Source organism: Orbicella franksi, chromosome 8 (genome assembly GCF_964199315.1).
Source record: "Orbicella franksi chromosome 8, jaOrbFran1.1, whole genome shotgun sequence".
NCBI classification, from domain to species: Eukaryota; Metazoa; Cnidaria; class Anthozoa; order Scleractinia; family Merulinidae; genus Orbicella; species Orbicella franksi.
Window position 1 is genome coordinate 15,064,873 of NC_138152.1, and position 22,099 is coordinate 15,086,971.

Sequence of the window (22,099 nt, forward strand, 5' to 3'; positions counted from 1 at the left end):
TTGTTATTAATTTTGTTGATGTATAGTCTCCCGCTACTACCAACATTCAAAGGAAAACAAGCATAAGAAGTGGGAGATCAAAAATAATCAGCCATAGATGACTGAACAATAACATCCGATCCAAGAGTAGTAAATTTCTGTCAGAGATAACAATTCAAGACAGGCAGTGATCATGATAAGGAAAATTCACTGTAAATGAGATGATATCTTTAATGGACTAGCATCCAAAGCAGGATACAAAACTCTTGAACGTCGGCCAAACAAACGGATGACATACGCACTACAAAAAAAAAAAAAAAAAAAAAAACATAACAAGAAAACGTTAAGATGTAAAGGGAACAAGCCGAGCCACAAAATGAAACGGGTAAAAATCACACAATCACTCCCGCGAACATATGACAAATCAAGGAAAATGCCCCAACTTCAAGTCCAATTTTGACCGTTAAAACGGCGGGGCCCACCTGGGCCCGCCGGTCTTTTCTTAAAGTTCAACTCTCGAACTAAAGTTTCACACAAAAAAATTCACAATACTGATCCCTGTTGTCCTGCAAACGACCAGAAGAATATCCATGTCAAGCGCGTGTGGTAAACAAACGTTTTCAACACAGCATGATTTCCATTGACTAGTTCTGATGCAAAAATTGCTTACCTGCACTTGAGGCTTGGCGTATAACTGGTCTAGATATTACACTAGCAGCTCCTAGAAAAGGTTCGTTTGATTCTCATGATGAGTGCAGAAATCGGTCGAGAAACGACAATCTACTTTCCATTCGCAACGAAAAATGTGTCCGCCATTGCTCCGGCTGAGACGACATATGATTGGTCGAATACTGTCACGTGAACCGTGTCCAACACCGCCTGGTGTCAGGCCAAGTGCCCCATACTGCCTGAGTACATCCCTGTTTCCATAGCATGGATGAGGTGCCAGTCCATTGCAGGGTTACCCCCAGCATTAAAATTCAGTGCTACCCATTTATACACCTGGGTGGAGAGAAGCATTGCAGGAGTATTGGTAAAGTGTCTTACCCAAGAGCACAATGTAATGAAACCAGCCAAGGCTAGACAGTTCAATCTGACCATTAGGCCGCCATGGCTAGTCTACTTACAGTGGAAGCTGTCTTAAGCTTTTATTATCAATTCATGGACACTCTTGTAAGCGGACAATCCTATTAACGACAACCTTCACAAAACTCTGTTTGAACTCCCAAACAAGCTGTTTATTTACTCATCCCCGTAAGTGGGCATTCCCATAAGCTGCCCTGGGGCCCGTTTCTCGAAGGTCCCGAAATGTTTTCACACCCGGAAACCTGCAGCAAAATCTCAAACCTTATGATTACAGTACTGTTTTATTCACATGTTAATATGGACAGAGGTTCTCTTCATACAAGAGGTTTCGGGCGTATACACCTCTCTGTTTTTGGATACAGATGAACTAAAACTGGTTTTTTGGGCCCGAAAAGTTTCCAGGGGTTTCAAGAAATGGACCCCTGGACACTTTGAGGGAGTATGATTTAGTCTTTTCCTTTACTTTACGCTCGTGTCAGCAGACACCCGATGGGCCTGACAGTGGAAAATACTCAAACACAATTTTGTAAATTGTATTACTGCATTTTGTTGCAGTAATTTTTGCTGGAATTATGATTTGCTCTTAATTATTACTAATGGCTAGTTCTAATACTGCAGTATACAGTACTGTATTCAGTTATGGCCATAATCGCAGCATTGTACAAGGTAGTAGAACAAAAAGATTATTTAATATGGCGGTATTTCTTGTATTTACAATGTTTGTAGTTAGCTGGGCATCCCTTATTCATCCCTCACACCCCTAGTGGCCATTGGGTCTTGAGAGTGTCTACTTATCAGAGCTTCCACTAGCTGCACCACTTTTCTCAAACCAAATGAAACAAATGATATAAACATAATTATATCACTACAGTCCACTACATTTATTTGTGCATGATTTAAATTTTTTATGATTTAATTCGTTGGAAAGACAAACCTCTCGAAAGGTGGCAATTGTTTTGATGTTTGTTGTATGGTACCTTTTCTGACAATGAATGTTTTATAAATCTATCAACCTGCACTTGAACATTATTGTGTTACATCACACGTATTCATCATTCTTCTCAAAAAAAAACACATATTCTTGAAAGCAACAACGGTCCTTGCAAGCAATATTTTGTGACAACTGTTTTTCTGAAGAAGGGAAGATAAAATGCTATCCATAAAAGAGTTTCTGCTTTCAAACACAATAGCACTAATTGTATGTAGTAATGGAATAATACTTGTAATTATAGTTAAATAAAAGGAATGCTTGAAATTGGTTAGTACAAAAGCTCACTTTATGTGTACCTCAATGCTATTTTTGATATAACTTCCCTATCTTGCAAATAACAACAGAGAAAGATTCAGAGTGGAAAGTACAATTTTTACAGATCGATATGTAACATCTATTGAATAAATTAAAAAGATATAACAAACTCCTTTATTACTATAAAACCCTTGCACTCTTGTTATTTAACTTACAGCAGCACTTTCTACACACTACCCCTTTTCTAAACTTTACATACGCGCTGTTAGAACGCGTTTTTGCACTTGTTGCGGAACATTTTTCCACCCTACAACCAGCTACAAGAAGCCAAGAGAGAGACAGTTGCTCGCCAGTAAAAGCGAAGACGGTAACCTGTGAAAAGTTTGAGCTTTTCCGCCCTACATTTTCCTGCCATTCTGAAAAAGAAGACAAAGCAAAAAACCACAACATTTACCTAAAATTCTAGAACAAGCGACGAAGCAAAGTCAATGATGAATTAGCTCTATTGGACGCCATCTTTGATTATAAGATTTTTGCAGCGCGCGCTCAGCAAGAGTCTGAGTGCCAGGGTAAAAATTCAGCCAATCAGACAAAAGTCTCCCCTGCTATTGTGACACGGAGTGTTTCCAGGACGGGGGTGCTCATTTTACCTTTTAGGGTCGTTAAAAGACGGGAAATTGGTACCTCGTAGGGTCGCTCAACGGCTCAAAACACTGAAAAGGTCCACAGCGGGACCTTTCGCGGTATCTTTTAGTGTATTTGGCCGAAAAAAATATGACCGGAAATATTTAACAATCACCTTTGTTTGGAAAAATAGAAAAACGATCCCTGGTTAAAAATTTGTTTAAAACGAGCTTTCGACTACCAGTCTGTAGTCTTTAACGAGTGATTGATAGAAAGCGCGAACGTTAAAATATATACTAAGAAAAGTGTGAAAAACAAAATTATAATGAAAACAATAGAAATGCTTGTGTGAGAGTAAAAAAATGCTAATGTGAAGTTCAAAATAAAATTGAATATTGTCCTGGTAATTGTTTCGCATTATTGTCAGCATGGTTCTTTATTGCTGTGTGCCAGGATTCCAAAGTTTTTCTAACACGAAAATTTCCCTTGTCAATCACGCGTGCATTGTCAAAGTCGATGAAATGATCGTTCAACCAGGCGTGTGAAGTAATGTTGGAACCTTTTTAAAAGGTTTTTGTGTTTCTAATATGTTCTTTCTTCCTTGTTTGTAAACATCTACCAGTCTCGCCGATATAACTCCACGGACAATCGGCGCATGGGATCTTGTAAACGACATTTGTTTGCAGTTCCGCGGGTGGTCTTGATTTCGGAGAAACACATTCTTCTTGTAATGTCTTAAGGGGTCTGCCTGTAGTTTGTATTCCATTGTTTCTTAGAAGTCTTGAGAGAGGTTCAGTTAGGCCTTTGATGTAAGGTAAAACTGCGAAGCCAACGTGTAAGTCAGAAGGATCAGCCTATTCAAAGAACAACCCTACCAATTCTTCTGGAGATGGTGTGATTGCCGGGGGTGGTTTCTTCTTTAAGATGTTAGATATGACCGATAGTGGGTAGCTGTTCGATTTCAGAGCATCAGTGACGTGGATTAATTCTTTCGCTTTTCCCTCGGGGGTACTTGTGAGATTAGAAGCACGATTCAGGAGAGTGGCGGCAGTACTTAGCTTGTGTTTCATTTCGTGGTGTGAATGAAAATCCAGATATCGGTCTGTGTGAGTAGATTTCCTGTAAACATCGATGGTTATGACGCCGTTGTTTCTGGATACCAGGGTGTCTAAGAAGGGTATCTGTCCATAATTCTCAGGTTCAATGGTAAGGGCTATCTTTGGGTCAATTGAGTTAAGAGAGTCATAAAAGGATGCGACAGAATGTTTCTTTATTATAACAAACCTATCGTCGACGTGACGCTTCCAGATTTTTGGAGGTGTCGAAGAAGCAGTGATGGCTGTTTCCTCGATTATCTACATGCAGAGATTTGCAACAACAGGGCTAACAGGGCTGCCCATTGCGCAACCATGAATCTGTTTGTAGATGGAGTCATTGTAAACGAAGTAATTGTTTGAGAGAGTAAAGTCCAGAAGAGAAACAATATCATCTGTAGTGAGGTTGGTTCTTAGTTGTAGGGTTGTGTCTTCATTGAGTTTTTTTCTGATGTATTCACAAGCTTTCTTAACTGGGATGGCAGGAAAGAGTGAGACGATATCAAAAGAAACCATGGCTTCGTCATCAGAAATTTCTAGATTGGCGACTTGGTCAACAAATTCACTTGAGGTGGAGACAGAGTAGCCGTTACAGTTCTGGATAGGTGCCAGGATGTCGGTGAAAAATTTGGATGTGTTATAGAGAGCAAAACCAATACAGGAGACAATGGGCCGAAGAGGGTAACCTGGTTTGTGATGTTTAATAGAACCTCGTATGGCGGGTGGAACAGCGTCCGTGGATCGAAGTTTACGATGAGTCGGCTCGTCAATCTTATCCTTCTTCTTGAGATCTAGCAACATGTGGTTGAGTTCTTTGTTTTGTTGTTATGGATAGATCTGATTATAACGAGAAAATGGAAGCCTTACTCAGTGATCATTTGACTTACCAGCTCGTCCAGAAATCTCCATTTGCCAAAATCGAAAGAGAACTCAACCACATGTTGCTAGATCTCAAGAAGAAACAATGGAATACAAACTACAAGCAGACCCCTTAAGACATTACAAGAAGAACGTGTTTCTCCGAAATCAACACCACCCGCGAAACTACAAACAAATGTCGCTTACAAGATCCCATGCGCCGATTGTCCGTGGAGTTATATCGGCGAGACTGGTAGATGTTTACAAACAAGGAAGAAAGAACATATTAGAAACACAAAAACCTTTAAAAAAAGGTTCCAACATTGCTTCACACGCCTGGTTGAACGACCATTCCATCGACTTTGACAATGCACGCGTGATTGACAAGGGAATTTTCGTGTTAGAAAAACTTTGGAATCCTGGCACACAGCAATAAAGAACCATGCTGACAATAATACGAAACAATTACCAAGACAATATTCAATTTTATTTTGAACCTCACATTAGCATTTTTTTACTCTCACACAAGCATTTCTATTGTTTTTATTATAATTTTGTTTTTCACACTTTTCTTAGTATATATTTTAACGTTCGCGCTTTCTATCTATTACTCGTTAAAGACTACAGACTGGTCGTCGAAAGCTCGTTTTAAACAATTTTTTAGCCAGAAATCGATTTTCTATTTTTCCAAATGTCTTATCCTGGTTACTCATCTATTTTTAAATCACCTTTGTGTCACAGCTACCCCTCTCCGATTTGTTTTTTAGGAGAGGGCAGCTGTAACGGCTATCAACTTTACGAGGGGAAGGTATTCGAAGCCATCGTCTTTATCACTATTAAAAATTATGAAAGTGGCCGCGGTAAATGTGTTGTTTTATAACTGGAACCTCTTAGTGTTCAGGGGTGAAAATATTTACAAGCCTCGCCCACAAGACAGGATTCTCTTGTTATCTTTTGGGGGCCCTTTTCAAAGTTTCCGACGAGCACCCTGATCTTTTAAAATATGTAATTTTATACTGTAATCGCATTAGGTTAAATAACAAGATCCCTTTGTTGCACTTTAACACAAACCAAAACAAACCAACGGCGTTGGGAGAAATGAATCACGGCGAACAAAGGAAAATGATAACAACGATTAACCACAGAGTGAACTTTTTAAGGGCCCAGCCAAAGCCAGATTGGGATATTTTATGAATGCAAGTGGAGTTAATTAAGGATTTGCACTACCAGTCAGTCTGTTTGAAAATCCTCTGAAAATTACACGAGCCTTTTGCTAGCGAATGTAATTTGAAAGAATTTCCAAATCGTTAATTGCACTACCCTTCTTACAATTACTCAAATTTGACTGATACAAATACGAACGCGCATGCAGTATAGCACGGCAGCCATGTTGTATTATGGTAGGAACAATGAAAATGTTTTGCATTAGAAAGAACATTTTTTCCATAGAAAAAAAGAATCTGATGTTCCTGCCATGCAACATTGCTGCCGTGCAAAACTCTATAAATTGAAAATTAACGATAAATTAGGTTAGATAACTAGTAGTAATCAAAACTAGCAGTTAACTAGTAGCCAGTTTCCGTAGACTCACAAAAATATTTTCATTATTTGGTGCTAAATATTTTAACATTAACTGGCAAGGTTTAAGCGTAAAAGGTAATTTGTTAAAGTGTGCGTTTTTTTATGTACATTATTCTAAGCTGGAAGCACAAATACAAGCAAACATTTGCCTTCGCGTGCGCATGCTCGTAAACAATCTCCGAGCGACTGATTCGAATGTTTCCCCTGATGAATAAAAGAAGAAAGTATTTTTACATTGCCGTTCCTTGTTTAGACTCACTCTTATGAATCTTGCCTTCACAGTACGTTTCAAACGATTCCAAACAATATTCGAGGGAACAATATTCGACCCGATAAAGACTGAGCTATCTGTCACGACTGGAACTGATATAATCAACAAATGCAATCAAACCACAGCCAATGGAATAGAGGTGTTCCAGTGGTAAACATCCTAAAGTCAAGACGATTCAAATTCGAGAACATATAGTAGTAACCTATAAACCACGAGGTAGTCTCTAGCTTTAGAAATCCGCTTCAAAATGCTCAGACTTCCTGAAAGTACCAGAATACGATAGGCTTTAAGCACATGACTTATGACATATGACGTCATCCAAAATGGCGCAGAAAATGCAGACGTTCGAGGAAAAAGTCTCAAAAGAAGTCACCCTTGAAACCGCAGAACAACCAAGATTATGAACTGCGTTCTGCGAACGCAAAAAAGGTTAAACCGCCTACGTAAAACGCTCAGTAAAACTGAGAGCCGCTGGACAGCTGTAGATCATTAAAAGAAGAACTCAAGATAAACTGTAAAAACAGCGGTAATTTAATTTGATTTCTGGAAGATGTGACCCATTCGCGAACATGTGAGCGCATGACATGTGCTGTTTGACCTATTTGTTTTGTTTGGCAAATTCCCGGGGCAAATTCCTCATTTTCCTGGATCCTCGGCTGGATAGTTTTGCAGTAATGTAATCCAGTCGCCCAGATTTATTATTTGTCTACGACTTTCGCTACGCAATTACTAACTGTTTCACGTCTACCCTCGTAACATAGCGTCAACGAGCGATGAATGTCTGGGAAAAGGAGAGCAAAATAATGCCCACAGCGAAACGTAGCGGCAATCTTCACAAGGCGTCCTCCATTTTGTCCGTTGCTGCCATTCTGTTGACGATCGCGCTGTTCGTGAGAATGGAGACAGTGGATTCAAAATTCATGCTGGAAATTCAACAAATCAAAGACGCTCTGAAAGAAGAAAAAGCTTCTCGTCAATCCCGTGTGAAAGAGAGCTTTGATATTGTCAGTGGTAAGTAAAAGTTTTGTTGTCGTCGTCCCCTTAGAGACGGTATCAATTGCAATGCGAAGGTTATATGCTTGCTCTTGATGGCCATCTACAGAACAGTGTCCGTCTTTTCAAGTTTATGGGATTTCTCATCTCCAGCAGCCGCTGTAAAACGTCAGCACGAGTGTTGTAGTCTTTTTCAGTCATGATTGTTGACAATGGGCGATGAAAGAATTGAGACAAATTTGGCGAAAGTATAGTCCCGCAGATTCTATACCCCGCCATTATATGGACAAGGCATTCATGCATTGTTGCAAAGCTTTGCATGTTTTTCATGGCTGCAATGAGTTTGATACGATGCTTACATACGAATGTTCATGACAAATCAATGCTTAAGGGTTTTCTTTTGGTTAATTTAAGACGTTCAGCAGAGACTTCAGCAACTGAGTAGCGAGTAGGCTGCAAATGGAGGGGGACATCGGGGTTTGCGGTATTGTGGTATTGTAAAATTTTTCTTGCGGTATTTCGGTAATTTTAATTTCGAATTGTGGTATTACGGTATTCTCCATATCCTTCAAGTCCTCCAACGTTTTCCGAGCCTTTTCCAGTTTCCAATCGGAAAAGGGTAAGTTATTTGTTGTTAATTATTAGCCAATGGATGTAACCTACTTTGTTTATTTTGTCTAAATAAAAAATTACAAAACTTAACGTTCATTAACAAATTCGCTTATTGTTATTCCCGGGTTACTAACGCTCTAAACCCGACATTCAGAGTAGTCGTTTGGGTATGACATTACGTTTCCACTCGATATATATTGCAGTCTTGCGGTATTTTCCGAACTTCTTGCGGTATTGCGGTGTTAAGAACCCTCAATGTCCCCCTCCAAATGGTTGCATCTCCCCACGAAAGAGTTGCATACAGAGGTAATGCTACCTAATGCTTCGCTTACTGATAGCCAGTGCAGGTAATGTTCACCGCTGAAGCCAAGGTATTGCCTGTGCAGTAAACGAGCGAATTATAAAAGGAGATGGGTTGACTTCTTTTTTTATCACATGTGGATTGTAATACAAATCTGTTTCGTGGAAAGACCCACCTAACACAAAGTTAGTCCATGCGGTCATCAAATAATTTCTATTTACCGAGTCAGAGGTCATATTTCTGTTTCGTCACAACAAAGTGGTATTTTAATATGTTTCTCTTAGCACGTTTTAAATATCAACATTGAAAGATAGGAAGTCACTAGTGATTAAAAACACAGCAAAAGCTAGGATTTGAAGCAATCAACTGAACTTGGGTATGATCATTTGAGCCTGAAATGGAGATATGCCATTGACTAGTGACCTGCGTATCCTGTTTCGTATAAGAAAACTGCATCGACCTAAACTGAAACAAGAACAACTGGGAAAGCGACTTACTTTTTCATCGTTCTACGCAGTACATAGATTTTATCTCGCATTAGAAGATCGATTCGATGCAAATCCAATGTATATTCAGACGTTGCCTGAATGACTGTTGTAGATTGCATCCACTAATGGTCGGAATTTATTCACGCCTTGATCAGAGTACCAACGTTATTAAAGCCGACGTGACCAGTGAACGCCAACGGACGGTTCTCAATCGGTTATTGTTATTGTTTCTTTTTCCCGACGAATGTCAAGCATCGATGACCGTTGATGCCCAATTGAAAGAATAAGAAACAATAAAAAAAAAAAAAAGACGTTAGTATATCAATGTTTGAGTAGAGTTGACAGGCTGATGCGCATAAGAAGCTATAAATTAAATCACGCGACTGACAGAAATAATCAAATGACATTGCTTCTACAGACATGCATCCCAACGATCAAATTTCACGTCGCAGCATAAAGACCCACAGCCAGTATCCTGATGCCCTTCAAGGACTTAGTGACGGAATCAAGAATTATGTGGTCTCCATTTTGAAGGAATCAGTGGAATCTTACTGTCTCTCTCCTGGCAAAGTGTGCGTGGCAGGTCCCCCCGGACCGAAGGGAAGCGAAGGATCTCGCGGTGAACGAGGACCGAAAGGAAGTACTGGAATCAAGGGCCAAAAAGGTATTCAAGATTAAGTCACGTGTTACCTTGTGATTGAAGCTCTGCTCTAACTGAGATCACGTCAGTTTCTAGACATTTTGATAAGCCTTTTGATCAGTTTCTACGCAAATTTTAATACAATGATTTTGTTGCTTTTGTTTGTTTTTTTTTTTGTAAGCATTGCATGGCATCATGAACTGATCACGTGGCGTGATTTTGTTCATCTGCCGAGAGACTCTATTAGCCCATAGTACCCGTCCGAGGAAAATACACGGATGGATACTACTCGTCTCTTTTTTCTTCTGTAAACAAGCGGGCTTATAGAAAATAAATGATTGAAATTGTATTAAGAGTGTCTGCCTGTAAAAATCAGACAAATTCTTAATTTCGCGGCAAGGGTCGAAAATTCGATTTCTTTCATATTCTTATGGTAGATAGGCTAGGGCATGACAAAAACTACTGGAAAATTTTTTTTGGCAAAATATCCTTTTATTTTAAAGAAATATGCAAATTACCAAATTCCGTTAAAATCGTCATTTGACGCACCATTTTATTAAACAAGTTTGAGAGCCTCGCATGCAAAACCACATCATTCTTACGTCTTTAAAAGACTCAAATATTTTTGTGCAATGTTTAAATGTGTACTGGGTTAATTTTAGGGAATGCTGCGTTGTCTGTTTGAGTGCAAAATAATTAAATTTCGAAGACATGTATTTCATTTACTTAAAAGTACTTCGTGAATACAATTAATTTTCACCATGTGCGAAACCTTCAAATGGATTGAGCGTCTGGTGGTTGAATCGCAAAAGGATGGTCTACAGATTCCTGTAAAAATTTCTTTGGGCGAATGATTGTGAGCGACGCGAGAGCTTTTCAAAGTACGTCAAAAATGCAAATATTTGACCATCCGTCGTCAAATTTCAGTTTACGGGTTAGACGTATATTTTAGCATGTGCCAAATGACTTGACCTATGTAAAGTTGAAATAGACACCGAGCTGATAATTTCGAAATGTTCTAACCTTATTTGCTGTAAAAGGCAGGTCCAAAAGCCGATTTGACGTATTTCTAGCCGATCTCTCACCATTCGTCGCACAAAAAGCAGAAGTTTGCTTTTGTTTACACAACGTTAACGTCCGTTGTACAGCGCCTACTGGCAACCTATTATTGGTTGAATACCATGAATCTCTGACCATCTTTCGGCGCATTTGATCACCACTGCATCTAAGTCAAAAACGTCTGAGTCGTTTGTAGATAGTTCCTTGCTTTGCACTGCGCCAAAAAAAAACGCGTTTGATCGATTGCTGACCGTTGCTGATAAGCGCGTCGGCGCAGCACAATCTTACAGCCGTTATATTTGTTCGTCACGCAATGCTGTCACGGCATATGTTGCACATTTTGATCTATTTTCTAAAGATCATTCTCAGGATAAGTGAAGCAATTTATTCATTGTTTATCTGTTCATATATATAATAATATGTGTATATTTATATAATTGTCACGGTATTCTATAGTGAACGTCGCCTCGGTCCAAATCACGTTTGTTGTACGTTCTGATGTTTCAGACAACAGCTGATAAAGCTAGTTCCTGTACTCACTACAATTTAAAAAAAAATCGCCATAAACAAATTACAGATCAATGAAGCAAGAACTGGCTGAAATAAAAATAGGAAATAATTCGTGAAAAAAACAGATTAAATTTAATTAGTAATTACGCGAGTAAACAAACCCTGGCCGCGCCATTTTATTTGGCGTATTTTGTTTGCTTAGTGGCGAGGCATCGGCATGTTTGTAACAGAGAATAGAGGACTGTTGTCAATACAGTCCAAAATTATTGTCAGTAAAATGCTGTAAATAAAACCCCGATTGACCACTTACCTCTATTAAGCGTCCGCGGCCACCATTTGGTCGTTCCGATAAGGGTCTCTCTATTGTCTTTACCCCTATTAAGCGGCCACCCCAAATTTAAAAACTTTGTTTTGGAAAGGGCGATGGCGGATAAGAGTCTCAAATAGAACGTGACAAGTGATAATTCAAACACACCTCTATCATGGGTGTCTTGAATTGACACCATGTTCACCAAGAAATTTATAACCCGATAGTGAAAAATATTCAAGGTACACCAACCTCTATTAAGCGGACAACACCTATTAAGCGGTCACCACCCATTTCCCCGAGAGTAGCCCACTGTATTGTATGTAAAGTTAAACCAAAAATAATTGCACAGCGCGAAAAGAGCTAGCCACGAGTTTTAGCGTTACAGTATTACGCAGGGCATATCGGTAGCGGTGGTCGAGGAAAAGATGACAACTGGGGCAATGGTAAACTATTCATTCTTTTCATTTCTTGATTTAATCTCTTCCTACTCAACAAGACTGTGTGCTCCCAGTGGTTGTAAGCTTTACGGGGCCTTACGTATTAGGATAGAAATTGTCCTACCCCTGTCTCCTAAAATGGGATGACAGCATTTCGTGCCAAAGAAACAAGGAACCGCTGCAAGCAAGGATTCAAGCAGCAATAGATCAAACCATGACCATCAAACGTAATATTTTGGTGTAGTGCAAAGCAAGCAACTATCTACAAATGACTCAGCCGTTTTTGACTTAGATGCAGTGGTGATCATATGTGTCGAAAGAGGGTCACAGATTCACGGTATTCGACCATGACTGTTGGCGATGTACATCGGACGTTATGTACACAAACCTAACAAACGCAAACTTCTGCTTTATGTGCGACGAATGGTGAGAAAAACACGTCAAATCGGCTTTGGACCTGCCTTTTACAGCAAATAAGGTTAGAACATTTCGAAATTATCAGCTCTGTGTCTATTTCAACTTAATGTAGGTCAAGTCACTTGGCGCATGCTAAAATATACGTCTAACCCGTAAACTGAAATTTGACGACGGATGGTCAAATGTTTGCATTTTTGACGTACTTTGAAAAGCTCTCGCGTCGCTCACAATCATTCGCCCAAAGAAATTTTTACAGGAATCTGTAGACCATCCTTTTGCGATTCAACCACCAGACGCTCAATCCATTTGAAGGTTTCGCACATGGTGAAAATTAATTATATCAGTACGAAGTACTTTTAAGTAAATGGAATACATGTCTTCGAAATTTAATTATTTTGCACCCAAAAAGACAACGCAACATTCCCTAAAATCAGCCCAGTACACATTTAAACATTGCACACAAATATTTGGGTGTTTTAAAGACGGAAGAATAATGTGGTTTTGTATGCGAGGCTCTCAAACTTGTTTAATAAAATGGTGCGTCAAATGACGATTTTAACGGAATTTGGTAATTTGCATATTTCTTTAAAATAAAAGGATATTTTGCCAAAAAAAACTATCCAGTAGTTTTTGTCATGCCCTAGCCTATCTACCATTAAAAGATGAGCTAAATCGAATTTTCGACCCCTGCCGAGTTATTTTCCATATTTATGGACAGGGACTCTTAAGTGGGTTTTGTCTGTTTTCTGTTTCAAATTTTACATTTGGCTTTCACGTGTTTCATTTAAGACTGCTGAAAATAATTCAGTATTATTTTTGAACTGGTGCGCAAAATAAATTTTTGTGTGAACAATAAAGACAATAGAGTGTTTATATCTCGGAACTATCCCTCTGATAATTGCCTCTTGGAAATTCGATGTTCTTAAAATAAGCATATCTACCCTCAAAGCGTCTCTTCTCAGGAAAATATTTGTTTTAAGAACATCAAATTTCCGCCGGGTAACTAGAAACACCCTATTGTTTAAAAAGAAATCTCGAGCACATAGCGCAACATAATTGTTGAATAGAAATCTCGAACTCATAATCTAATTGTCAATACTATAGAAAATTACTCGGAAAACATGTTTAACTGGGATACGCAGAAAATCGTAAATACTTTGATTTGGTTCTGAGAGGTCAATTGCATACTGACCAATATTAATGAAGTTCAGGACACGTCAGCAAACCTCAGAACCACAAAATAGTTACCGTTGCTGTTTGCGGTTTAGTGATTTCTCATGTCTAACTGACTTTTACCTCGCTACACAATATCATCCCATAAATATTTCTGGTGTTGACGATTTTCTTAGTTTGACAGTAATCACTAGGCTATCTTATAAATAACTAGCGTCAAGATTAATTTCAGTTGGGACCTGTTTACCTCTATATGGTTGATAATAAAAAAACAATTGTTTGATGAATATCAGTTTCTTAGTCAGGGTATAGCCATGTAAACATGGCTTCCGAATTAGTTCATTGTTAGAGTGGTTTTCCATTGAGTGTCGAAAATAATCAGGCAATTACCTTAGTTTTAGTTTTGGTTTATCTACGTTTTGAGATTGGCGAAATAGTCTAATTGGTTTTGGTTTAAAGACACTTAATTGCAAGCCAGTCTGTGATTCACAAATTTGAATGCAATTAGACCAATTCGATTCCAGCGAGGAAAGTTGAGTGCACGAGAGCCTATTTACACGGACAAAAGATCTCGCAGGTAAAACAATTATTCCCCGGAGTATAGAAGCTCGCTTGGTGAAGATGTCCGGGACTCTGAACAAATGCAGAGTTCGAATATTGTTTAACTTTTCCTTCTTTTTGTTTTTTTTTTTTTTACAACACAGGAGCAGCTGGTCATCCGGGACCTAGAGGTGATCCAGGAGAGTCCATATCTGTTCCGGATGTAAATGTATCTCCTACGTCACTCACTGTAACTCAGAACCAGACCGCCACGTTTTACTGCTCAGCTGATGGTAATCCAAAGCCTAGCTTATCCTGGAGTAAAACAAGTGGAACAGTGCTGGTGACTACGGACGGTCAAAATGATAGGCTACAGATCAAGAGTGCAGGATACAATGACTCGGGGAGTTATGTTTGCACGGCTACAAATGTCCTGGGCCAAGCTAAAAAGGTAGCGAAACTTTTCGTGGAAGGTATGTTTCTTGAAACAGAATTTAATCTTGGGACGGACAAGGAAAGTCAAACCCCTACAGTGGTACAGGGAGGGAGGAGGGGTTAGATGGAGACCCCGGGTGCTTACCATTTACAAAAATCATCCGGTTGGAAATTTCAGGCATAAACATGAAACAATGAAATTTGACGTTGCGGGAGAGGGAATTGTTATAAAGTATATCCACATTAGCGAGAGAGACTAAAAAGATCAGAAAGATAGCATCACCTCAAATCACATCCCATATTTTCTGAAGCTTCCCAAACGGAATGGCGCGAACCATTTGATTTTCCAACTGGAATTTCCGGTTTTCCCATGTAAATGGTAAGTACCCCCCATCTCGATTTCGTTCTGTTAGGGAGCAACGTAATACATTTACTGAGTAGATAGCTCTGTGCTTACTCTACAAGATGATGCCATTTATGTTTGTTATAACGTCACTTGTTCGGTCATCTTAGATCGCCATCTTGGATTTCACTTTTTTCTTGAAACGTCAAAAATAGCGGAAATTATTACAAAATCAAGTCAAAATGCTTATAAAAAACTCTCTGCTATTTAATAAGGAGAACTGGAAAAAAAATGTAGAATTATGTCAAAAAGGCAGATTTTCGCTAGACCTACATGGAACTTTGCAGTTGCCGTGGCAACGTCAAAAATCATGGGGACACTATTGACATATCAAAATTTCCGCGAAGGATGAATGAACAGCAACTGAAAGTTTCATCATCTTAGAATCAACGTAACCGTCTTTTCAAGACTTTGAAAAAACCTTTAGTCGGGATTGCATCCACCCCGCCCCCCTTCCTCTCCCAACTCCTTGTATGCACGAGGGTTAATTTTAAACTTAACAGTGTATCTTCCTTATAATTATAAAAGCTGATTACAAACTTTAGGAAATAGACTTGATCCCCGTCAAAATGAAGTCAAAAGTCCATGAAACTCATTTGGAAATGCTAACTTGCTAACTAGGAAGCATGCCTGTCAATTGAAAAGAAGATATCCTTGTTCTCTCATTTTTTTTTTTTTCTTTTCTGTTCAATGGTGTCGTCTTGGTTAGCATACCCGTGCAGTGATATTTGTCCAATGTATTTTTATTAAGTGTTTTAAAAAATTTATAATGTGCTACATATTTTACACTACTTGATTACTGATGTCATTGTATTAGGCCAGTGTAGTCCAATATAATTATAACCAATTCTCACATAGCATATCTGCACTGGATTAAAACGAATAGTATGGCCATGATGGTTAATATTAATTTTAAATAAGTTTGTTTTTTTCATTTATTAAGTTCCTCCAGAGTTTATTAAGACCCCCGATAGGCTCACAAACGTTCTTGGAAATTCAGTAGCCTCCGTTTCATGCCGAGCCTTTGGTTTTCCGCCGCCAACAATTGTCTGGTCAAGGGGACTTGTGCCGTTACCGCAAGGACGAACCACTGTTGCCAATGGTACACTGAAAATCTCCAACTTTAGTCCTGAAGACGTTGGTCCTTATCAATGCAAGGCCACCAACAAGCTGGGATCTGTTACTGCACTTACAACCTTGCGTTTTAACCAAAGTAAGAGGCAGTTGTGGATGAAGTTATGAATACAACGATGCCCATGAAACAGTAGTACTTGCAATTCTTTAAGAGAGTCTTTTATAGGAACTTTCTTCTAAAGGTCTTCTTTCGTTTAACATGATTTAGGTATTCTTTGGGCAACTTGTCTCTTCAACATTAATTTCTTCTTTCTTTATAAAAACACGCCGAATACATATATCTTGTTACCCAAGCGCGGGGATAGTGCTGGCAGAATGACCTTCCGAGGTCTTGACAACAACTTACGTACAAATCGTAGCCAGGTCCGCCTAAAGAAAAGATTAAAGGCCGATATATATATATATATTCTCCGCGTTCGGTCTCGATGAAGGCGAGGTAATAAGAACTTTGATAGAACCGGACTGAAAGTGTTTATTAAAATATTCTTACGATCACGGACTAGAAAGAAAAATATCGTAAACAACGTAAATAAAAAGCACCTAATAATGATTGAGAAGCGACTCAACCTGTAATCACGTCTCACTTTTTCAACAAAGAGAAGGTAAAAATACAGAGTCCTTAACGTTATAAGTTAAGCGGCAGTCCCGCTAAAAGTGGTCCACTCGATTTCGGGACCAAAAATAATTTTCCTTCATTTTTTGTCAGTGAAAAGGGTTTGACACATATATATAAAAAAGCACTTTATTATTTTCCAATTCCTTATTTTTGCTTTGCTACGAGCCAAAATTGAATTTTGGCTGAACTGAGGTTGCCGACCGTGATCAGAAAGGCAAAATTCACCGATTTTGTGAAGCGTGCTACGTCGCCTAAAATGCAGCTCACGGAGTTTCGTTTTCACACAAATTTTAAGGTACATTCATTACTTTGACTGACGAAATATGGAAACTTTTCGAAAAATTCTAAGCTTACCAGCGAGGCTGGAAGACACCCTACTCCGAGGCCTTTGATCATCTACTAAAATTTAGCCAAATTTGACGGGGAAAATCTCAAAAGTTGGGTCTAAATGAAGCCTAAAATGCACATCACAGTAAATTTCATACCTTAATAAACCGTTCTATAAGTTCAAACCGGTGGGTATCTCCTTGGATTGCACGCGAGAACAGATTAAAATCTGCCATAGTCAGTGTGTTTACATAGCTATCGCTCGTGTCAAAGCTCATTTGCATAACCCTAGCACCCTGTGAAAATACATCTTCTTCCGTTCAGGTTCGTTCGTTGACCTTCTGAGTAGTGGCAAATAGCTTCCTTTAATACTTTTGTACACTCTAGATCCAGTTTTGAGGTGAAGGTTGCATTAAAGTTGATCAATTCTCAAGACTTGCGAGACTCCAAAAGTGAATAATAGCGCCGGTCTGCAGAAATTAACCGTAGCCGTCGTCCTGACCCTTCAATAAATTCTGCCGCAGATGTAGCACTAGGAGAAGACGAAAATCGTAAGTTTTCATTTACCGTTTAATGACAACTGAATCCTGTACTACTGCCAAGACTACTGGGAGTTTGAGGGCTATATGCCCGAATTTGAAGAGCAACAACAACGAACACTTGCCGGTTGCATCGCTGGGAAATGAACCTGAATAAACACGACACGCTTGAGTGGAACTATGTTTTGCGATGAATGATGGGCTTTACTTCGGTTTTATACTTGATGCTTGTCTTTTAGTATCTTGCACAGCTCATAAAATAAACTTCGGGATCCGTTTATCGGACCGTTTATACAACGAAAGCTGCACCAGCTTCGTCAAAATGTCACACAAGTTGTAACGTGACCAATTACCTGGGTTTTTCAGCCGTTTGGGTCATAAATAGGGTATCGAGTTTGGCCATTTTGGTTATAAATTGGGTATGGCTTTAGCACTCTAGTCTTGAATTGGGTATGTTTCTTAGCAGAAGCTACTTTTTGATCATTATCAATAAGACCTTCAACAAAAGCCCTTCATAACGTATGCTTAGGGCAACTGTGTCAGCCGCAACGGTCATAAATAGGCTATCGAATTTTTGGTCAGGTCATAAATAGGGTAGCAAAAAAACGCAAATTTTGGTCATAAAGAGGGTAAGGGTTTTGGGAAGTGGGCCGCACACCCCCACTCAACTTTTCTGGAAGTACCCCCCCCCCCCCCCCCCCTGGGCCAATTACCAGGGGCCGAGGGCAAATTCTCTACCCCGCGAGCGCCGATCATTAGATTTGGCAAGATCTTCTCATTTCAATATTGATAATGAAAAATCCACCCATTAATTTTTTTGGACTAGTGCAATCTTTTCAGTATGACCGAACGACGACAAGCGGAGAAATCAAAGACAAACTATTTTTATGACCAATAATTCTGGTGTCCTCAGAAAAAAAAAATTGGAACGGTAGTAGTCCTATAAACGCAAAGTGAGAAATCGGCCTCTCGATATCTGCACGTGCTTCGATATGGACGTTTTTTTGGAAGGTTTCTTGGTCCCATCTTTTGATTTTCTTCCATTGTGTTTTCTATGAAAAACGAACGGCTGATAACTGGAAAAGAAAAGTGAATTTTAGGTCAATGTCTGCTTCCTCCGCCCTCATGTGTTAGCAACTCCTTATATTTTCTGAGGGAGGGTAGATAAAAATTGAAAAGGTGTAATGATTGTCGTCGTTCGGTCATACTGAAAAGATTGCATTAGTCCAAAAAATTAATGGGTGGATTTTTCATTATCAATATTGAAATGAGAAGATCTTGCCAAATCTAATGATCGGCGCTCGCGGGGTAGAGAATTTGCCCTCGGCCCCTGGTAATTGGCCCAGGGGGGGGTACTTCCAGAAAAGTTGAGTTGGGGTGTGCGGCCCACTTCCCAAAACCCTTACCCTCTTTATGACCAAAATTTGCGTTTTTTGCTACCCTATTTATGACCTGACCAAAAATTCGATAGCCTATTTATGACCGTTGCGGCTGACACAGTTGCCCTAAGCATACGTTATGAAGGGCTTTTGTTGAAGGTCTTATTGATAATGATCAAAAAGTAGCTTCTACTAAGAAACATACCCAATTCAAGACTAGAGTGCTAAAGCCATACCCAATTTATAACCAAAATGGCCAAACTCGATACCCTATTTATGACCCAAACGGCTGAAAAACCCAGGTAATTGGTCACGTTACAACTTGTGTGACATTTTGACGAAGCTGGTGCAGCTTTCGTTGTATAAACGGTCCGATAAACGGATCCCGAAGTTTATTTTATGAGCTGTGCAAGATACTAAAAGACAAGCATCAAGTATAAAACCGAAGTAAAGCCCATCATTCATCGCAAGACATAGTTCCACTCAAGCGTGTCGTGTTCATTCAGGTTCATCTCCCAGCGATGCAACCGGCAAGTGTTCGTTGTTGTTGCTCTTCAAATTCGGGCATATAGCCCTCAAACTCCCAGTAGTCTTGGCAGTAGAACAGGATTCAGTTGCCATTAAACGGTAAGTGAAAACTTACGATTTTCGTCTTCTCCTAGTGCTACATCTGCGGCAGAATTTATTGAAGGGTCAGGACGACGGCTACGGTTAATTTCTGCAGACCGGCGCTATTATTCACTTTTGGAGTCTCGCGAGTCTTGAGAATTGATCAACTTTAATGCAACCTTCACCTCAAAACTGGATCTAGAGTGTACAAAAGTATTAAAGGAAGCTATTTGCCACTACTCAGAAGGTCAACGAACGAACCTGAACGGAAGAAGATGTATTTTCACAGGGTGCTAGGGTTATGCAAATGAGCTTTGACACGAGCGATAGCTATGTAAACACACTGACTATGGCAGATTTTAATCTGTTCTCGCGTGCAATCCAAGGAGATACCCACCGGTTTGAACTTATAGAACGGTTTATTAAGGTATGAAATTTACTGTGATGTGCATTTTAGGCTTCATTTAGACCCAACTTTTGAGATTTTCCCCGTCAAATTTGGCTAAATTTTAGTAGATGATCAAAGGCCTCGGAGTAGGGTGTCTTCCAGCCTCGCTGGTAAGCTTAGAATTTTTCGAAAAGTTTCCATATTTCGTCAGTCAAAGTAATGAATGTACCTTAAAATTTGTGTGAAAACGAAACTCCGTGAGCTGCATTTTAGGCGACGTAGCACGCTTCACAAAATCGGTGAATTTTGCCTTTCTGATCACGGTCGGCAACCTCAGTTCAGCCAAAATTCAATCTTGGCTCGTAGCAAAGCAAAAATAAGGAATTGGAAAATAATAAAGTGCTTTTTTATATATGTGTGTCAAACCCTTTTCACTGACAAAAAATGAAGGAAAATTATTTTTGGTCCCGAAATCGAGTGGACCGGTTTTAGCGGGACTGCCACTAAATTCTTTGAAATAAGTGTTAAAACTACAAGAAATCTTTTAAGAGTGGTCTTGCGGAAACATTTGAGAAAGCGCCCTGTCCAATACTAAAGAACGCATTGGACTAGCATTGAACCAATCTGATTGGTTGATTTTAGCTAGTTATTGCCATACCATCTGGATAATTAAGGCCACGAACCCTTTGGGAGGTACTTGTTGCCGACTAGATGACTAAATTTGCAGTAAATTATTAAGAAACCTATTTCAAAAAAATCCTATGGATAAACACTATCCAAAGCCCTGCAATCTAATAAAAAATTTAGGCAATTAGATTTAACTTTCTTTATGTTAAAACATCTTTCCATGGCATTATTCATCGCAAGCAGTCAGTGTTAATTAACTTTATCAAAGTCTTGGTAGAAAAGATTAAGATATAAATTGTAATTATTTTGTTCACTCTAAAAGATTTTGTTGAATGCAAACTTTCGTTTTCAGATTTGTGGAAGAGCTCAGCTATTATAGCTGGCAATGCATTTTATCAAAGTCACCTCAAGCAGTTCCTGGCGCCTGCTGTTGGATTGAACCTTCGGTGGGTGCTGTGTTACCGCGCCTCCACTCACGGCTGGGCTGCCAGTACCTTTCACAACAGGTGTGATGGGAAACGAAACACGGTTACCATCATCAAAAAGGGACAGTACGTGTTTGGAGGATACACTGATATACCTTGGGGTAAATGACGTAGCTTTTATTCTATTTCGATTCATTTGCTTAAAAGTTAGTCTTGGACCTTAGTAGCTGGGCACAACTGCACACACAACGTTGAAAAATTTTATTGGTAGTTGTTTTGTGATCTATTTTTTAAGAAATATGTGTATGATACGGCCGATGACAGTCTAGGTCCGAACTGTGATATCGAACGCGAGAATTTGCTTTGCTTTCAAAGTAATGTGTTTTTTTAATAGTTTGACTGATCATCAGACCGCTAAAAACCAAGCATCTCCATGATTTTTCGTTGCGACCAACGCCAGCTAGAATGTGGCGTGCTCCAAAGAGTTGAAAACAGCCAGTATAGTCAAACATCGTCGTACACCAAGATGCTATGTAGTGCAACTTCAGGAAATTGCATTTTAAATAAAGTACTGCGTCTTCGGGACCCACAACTCCTGAATAAAAATTTCTGGAAAAACATTTTTCTCGCTGACTTCCTCTTCCGTTTTGACTTACTCAGCGAAAGACGCGCCAAAAATTTTAATTTAAACAGCTTTAATTTCGTACCATCACTTCGTTTCGATCAAAGGAAAACGTCCGTATCATGTCCTCCATTTATAATTTAAGAAAAAATTGAGGAAAACTTACTTCATTGGCTCACTGATGTTGAATACTGATAAACGGAAGTATCGTTACCTCTTTTTTTTTTTTTTGACCTCGTGTCCAATCCGAGGTTATGGAACAAATGTTAAATAACGCTCCTTTAATAGCTTCAGTGCACTAGTATAATCATTTATTTGAAGACCATTATTTTTAGTTTCCTTGATGTAACGTCTCTTGGGTTTTCGCTTTCCGAAG

At 39.2% G+C, this 22,099-nt stretch overlaps 1 protein-coding gene and 1 pseudogene across 1 annotated transcript in view; one reads left to right on the top strand and one right to left on the bottom strand.

Annotated features, from left to right (window-relative positions):
- Positions 1–3,492: 3,492 nt before the first annotated feature.
- LOC145494761 (uncharacterized) lies at positions 3,493–5,182 on the bottom strand (annotated as a pseudogene).
- Positions 5,183–7,375: 2,193 nt separating this feature from the next.
- Positions 7,376–22,099, top strand: part of LOC145494747 (uncharacterized) — a 28,324-nt gene continuing 13,600 nt past the window's right edge. The window contains exons 1-5 of the mRNA XM_081474320.1: positions 7,376–7,750; positions 9,552–9,797; positions 14,384–14,692; positions 16,001–16,270; positions 21,029–21,262. Coding sequence (XP_081330446.1) covers positions 7,513–7,750; positions 9,552–9,797; positions 14,384–14,692; positions 16,001–16,270; positions 21,029–21,262 — 1,297 coding nt within the window. The 5' untranslated portion in view covers positions 7,376–7,512. The remainder of the gene's footprint in view (positions 7,751–9,551; positions 9,798–14,383; positions 14,693–16,000; positions 16,271–21,028; positions 21,263–22,099) is intronic.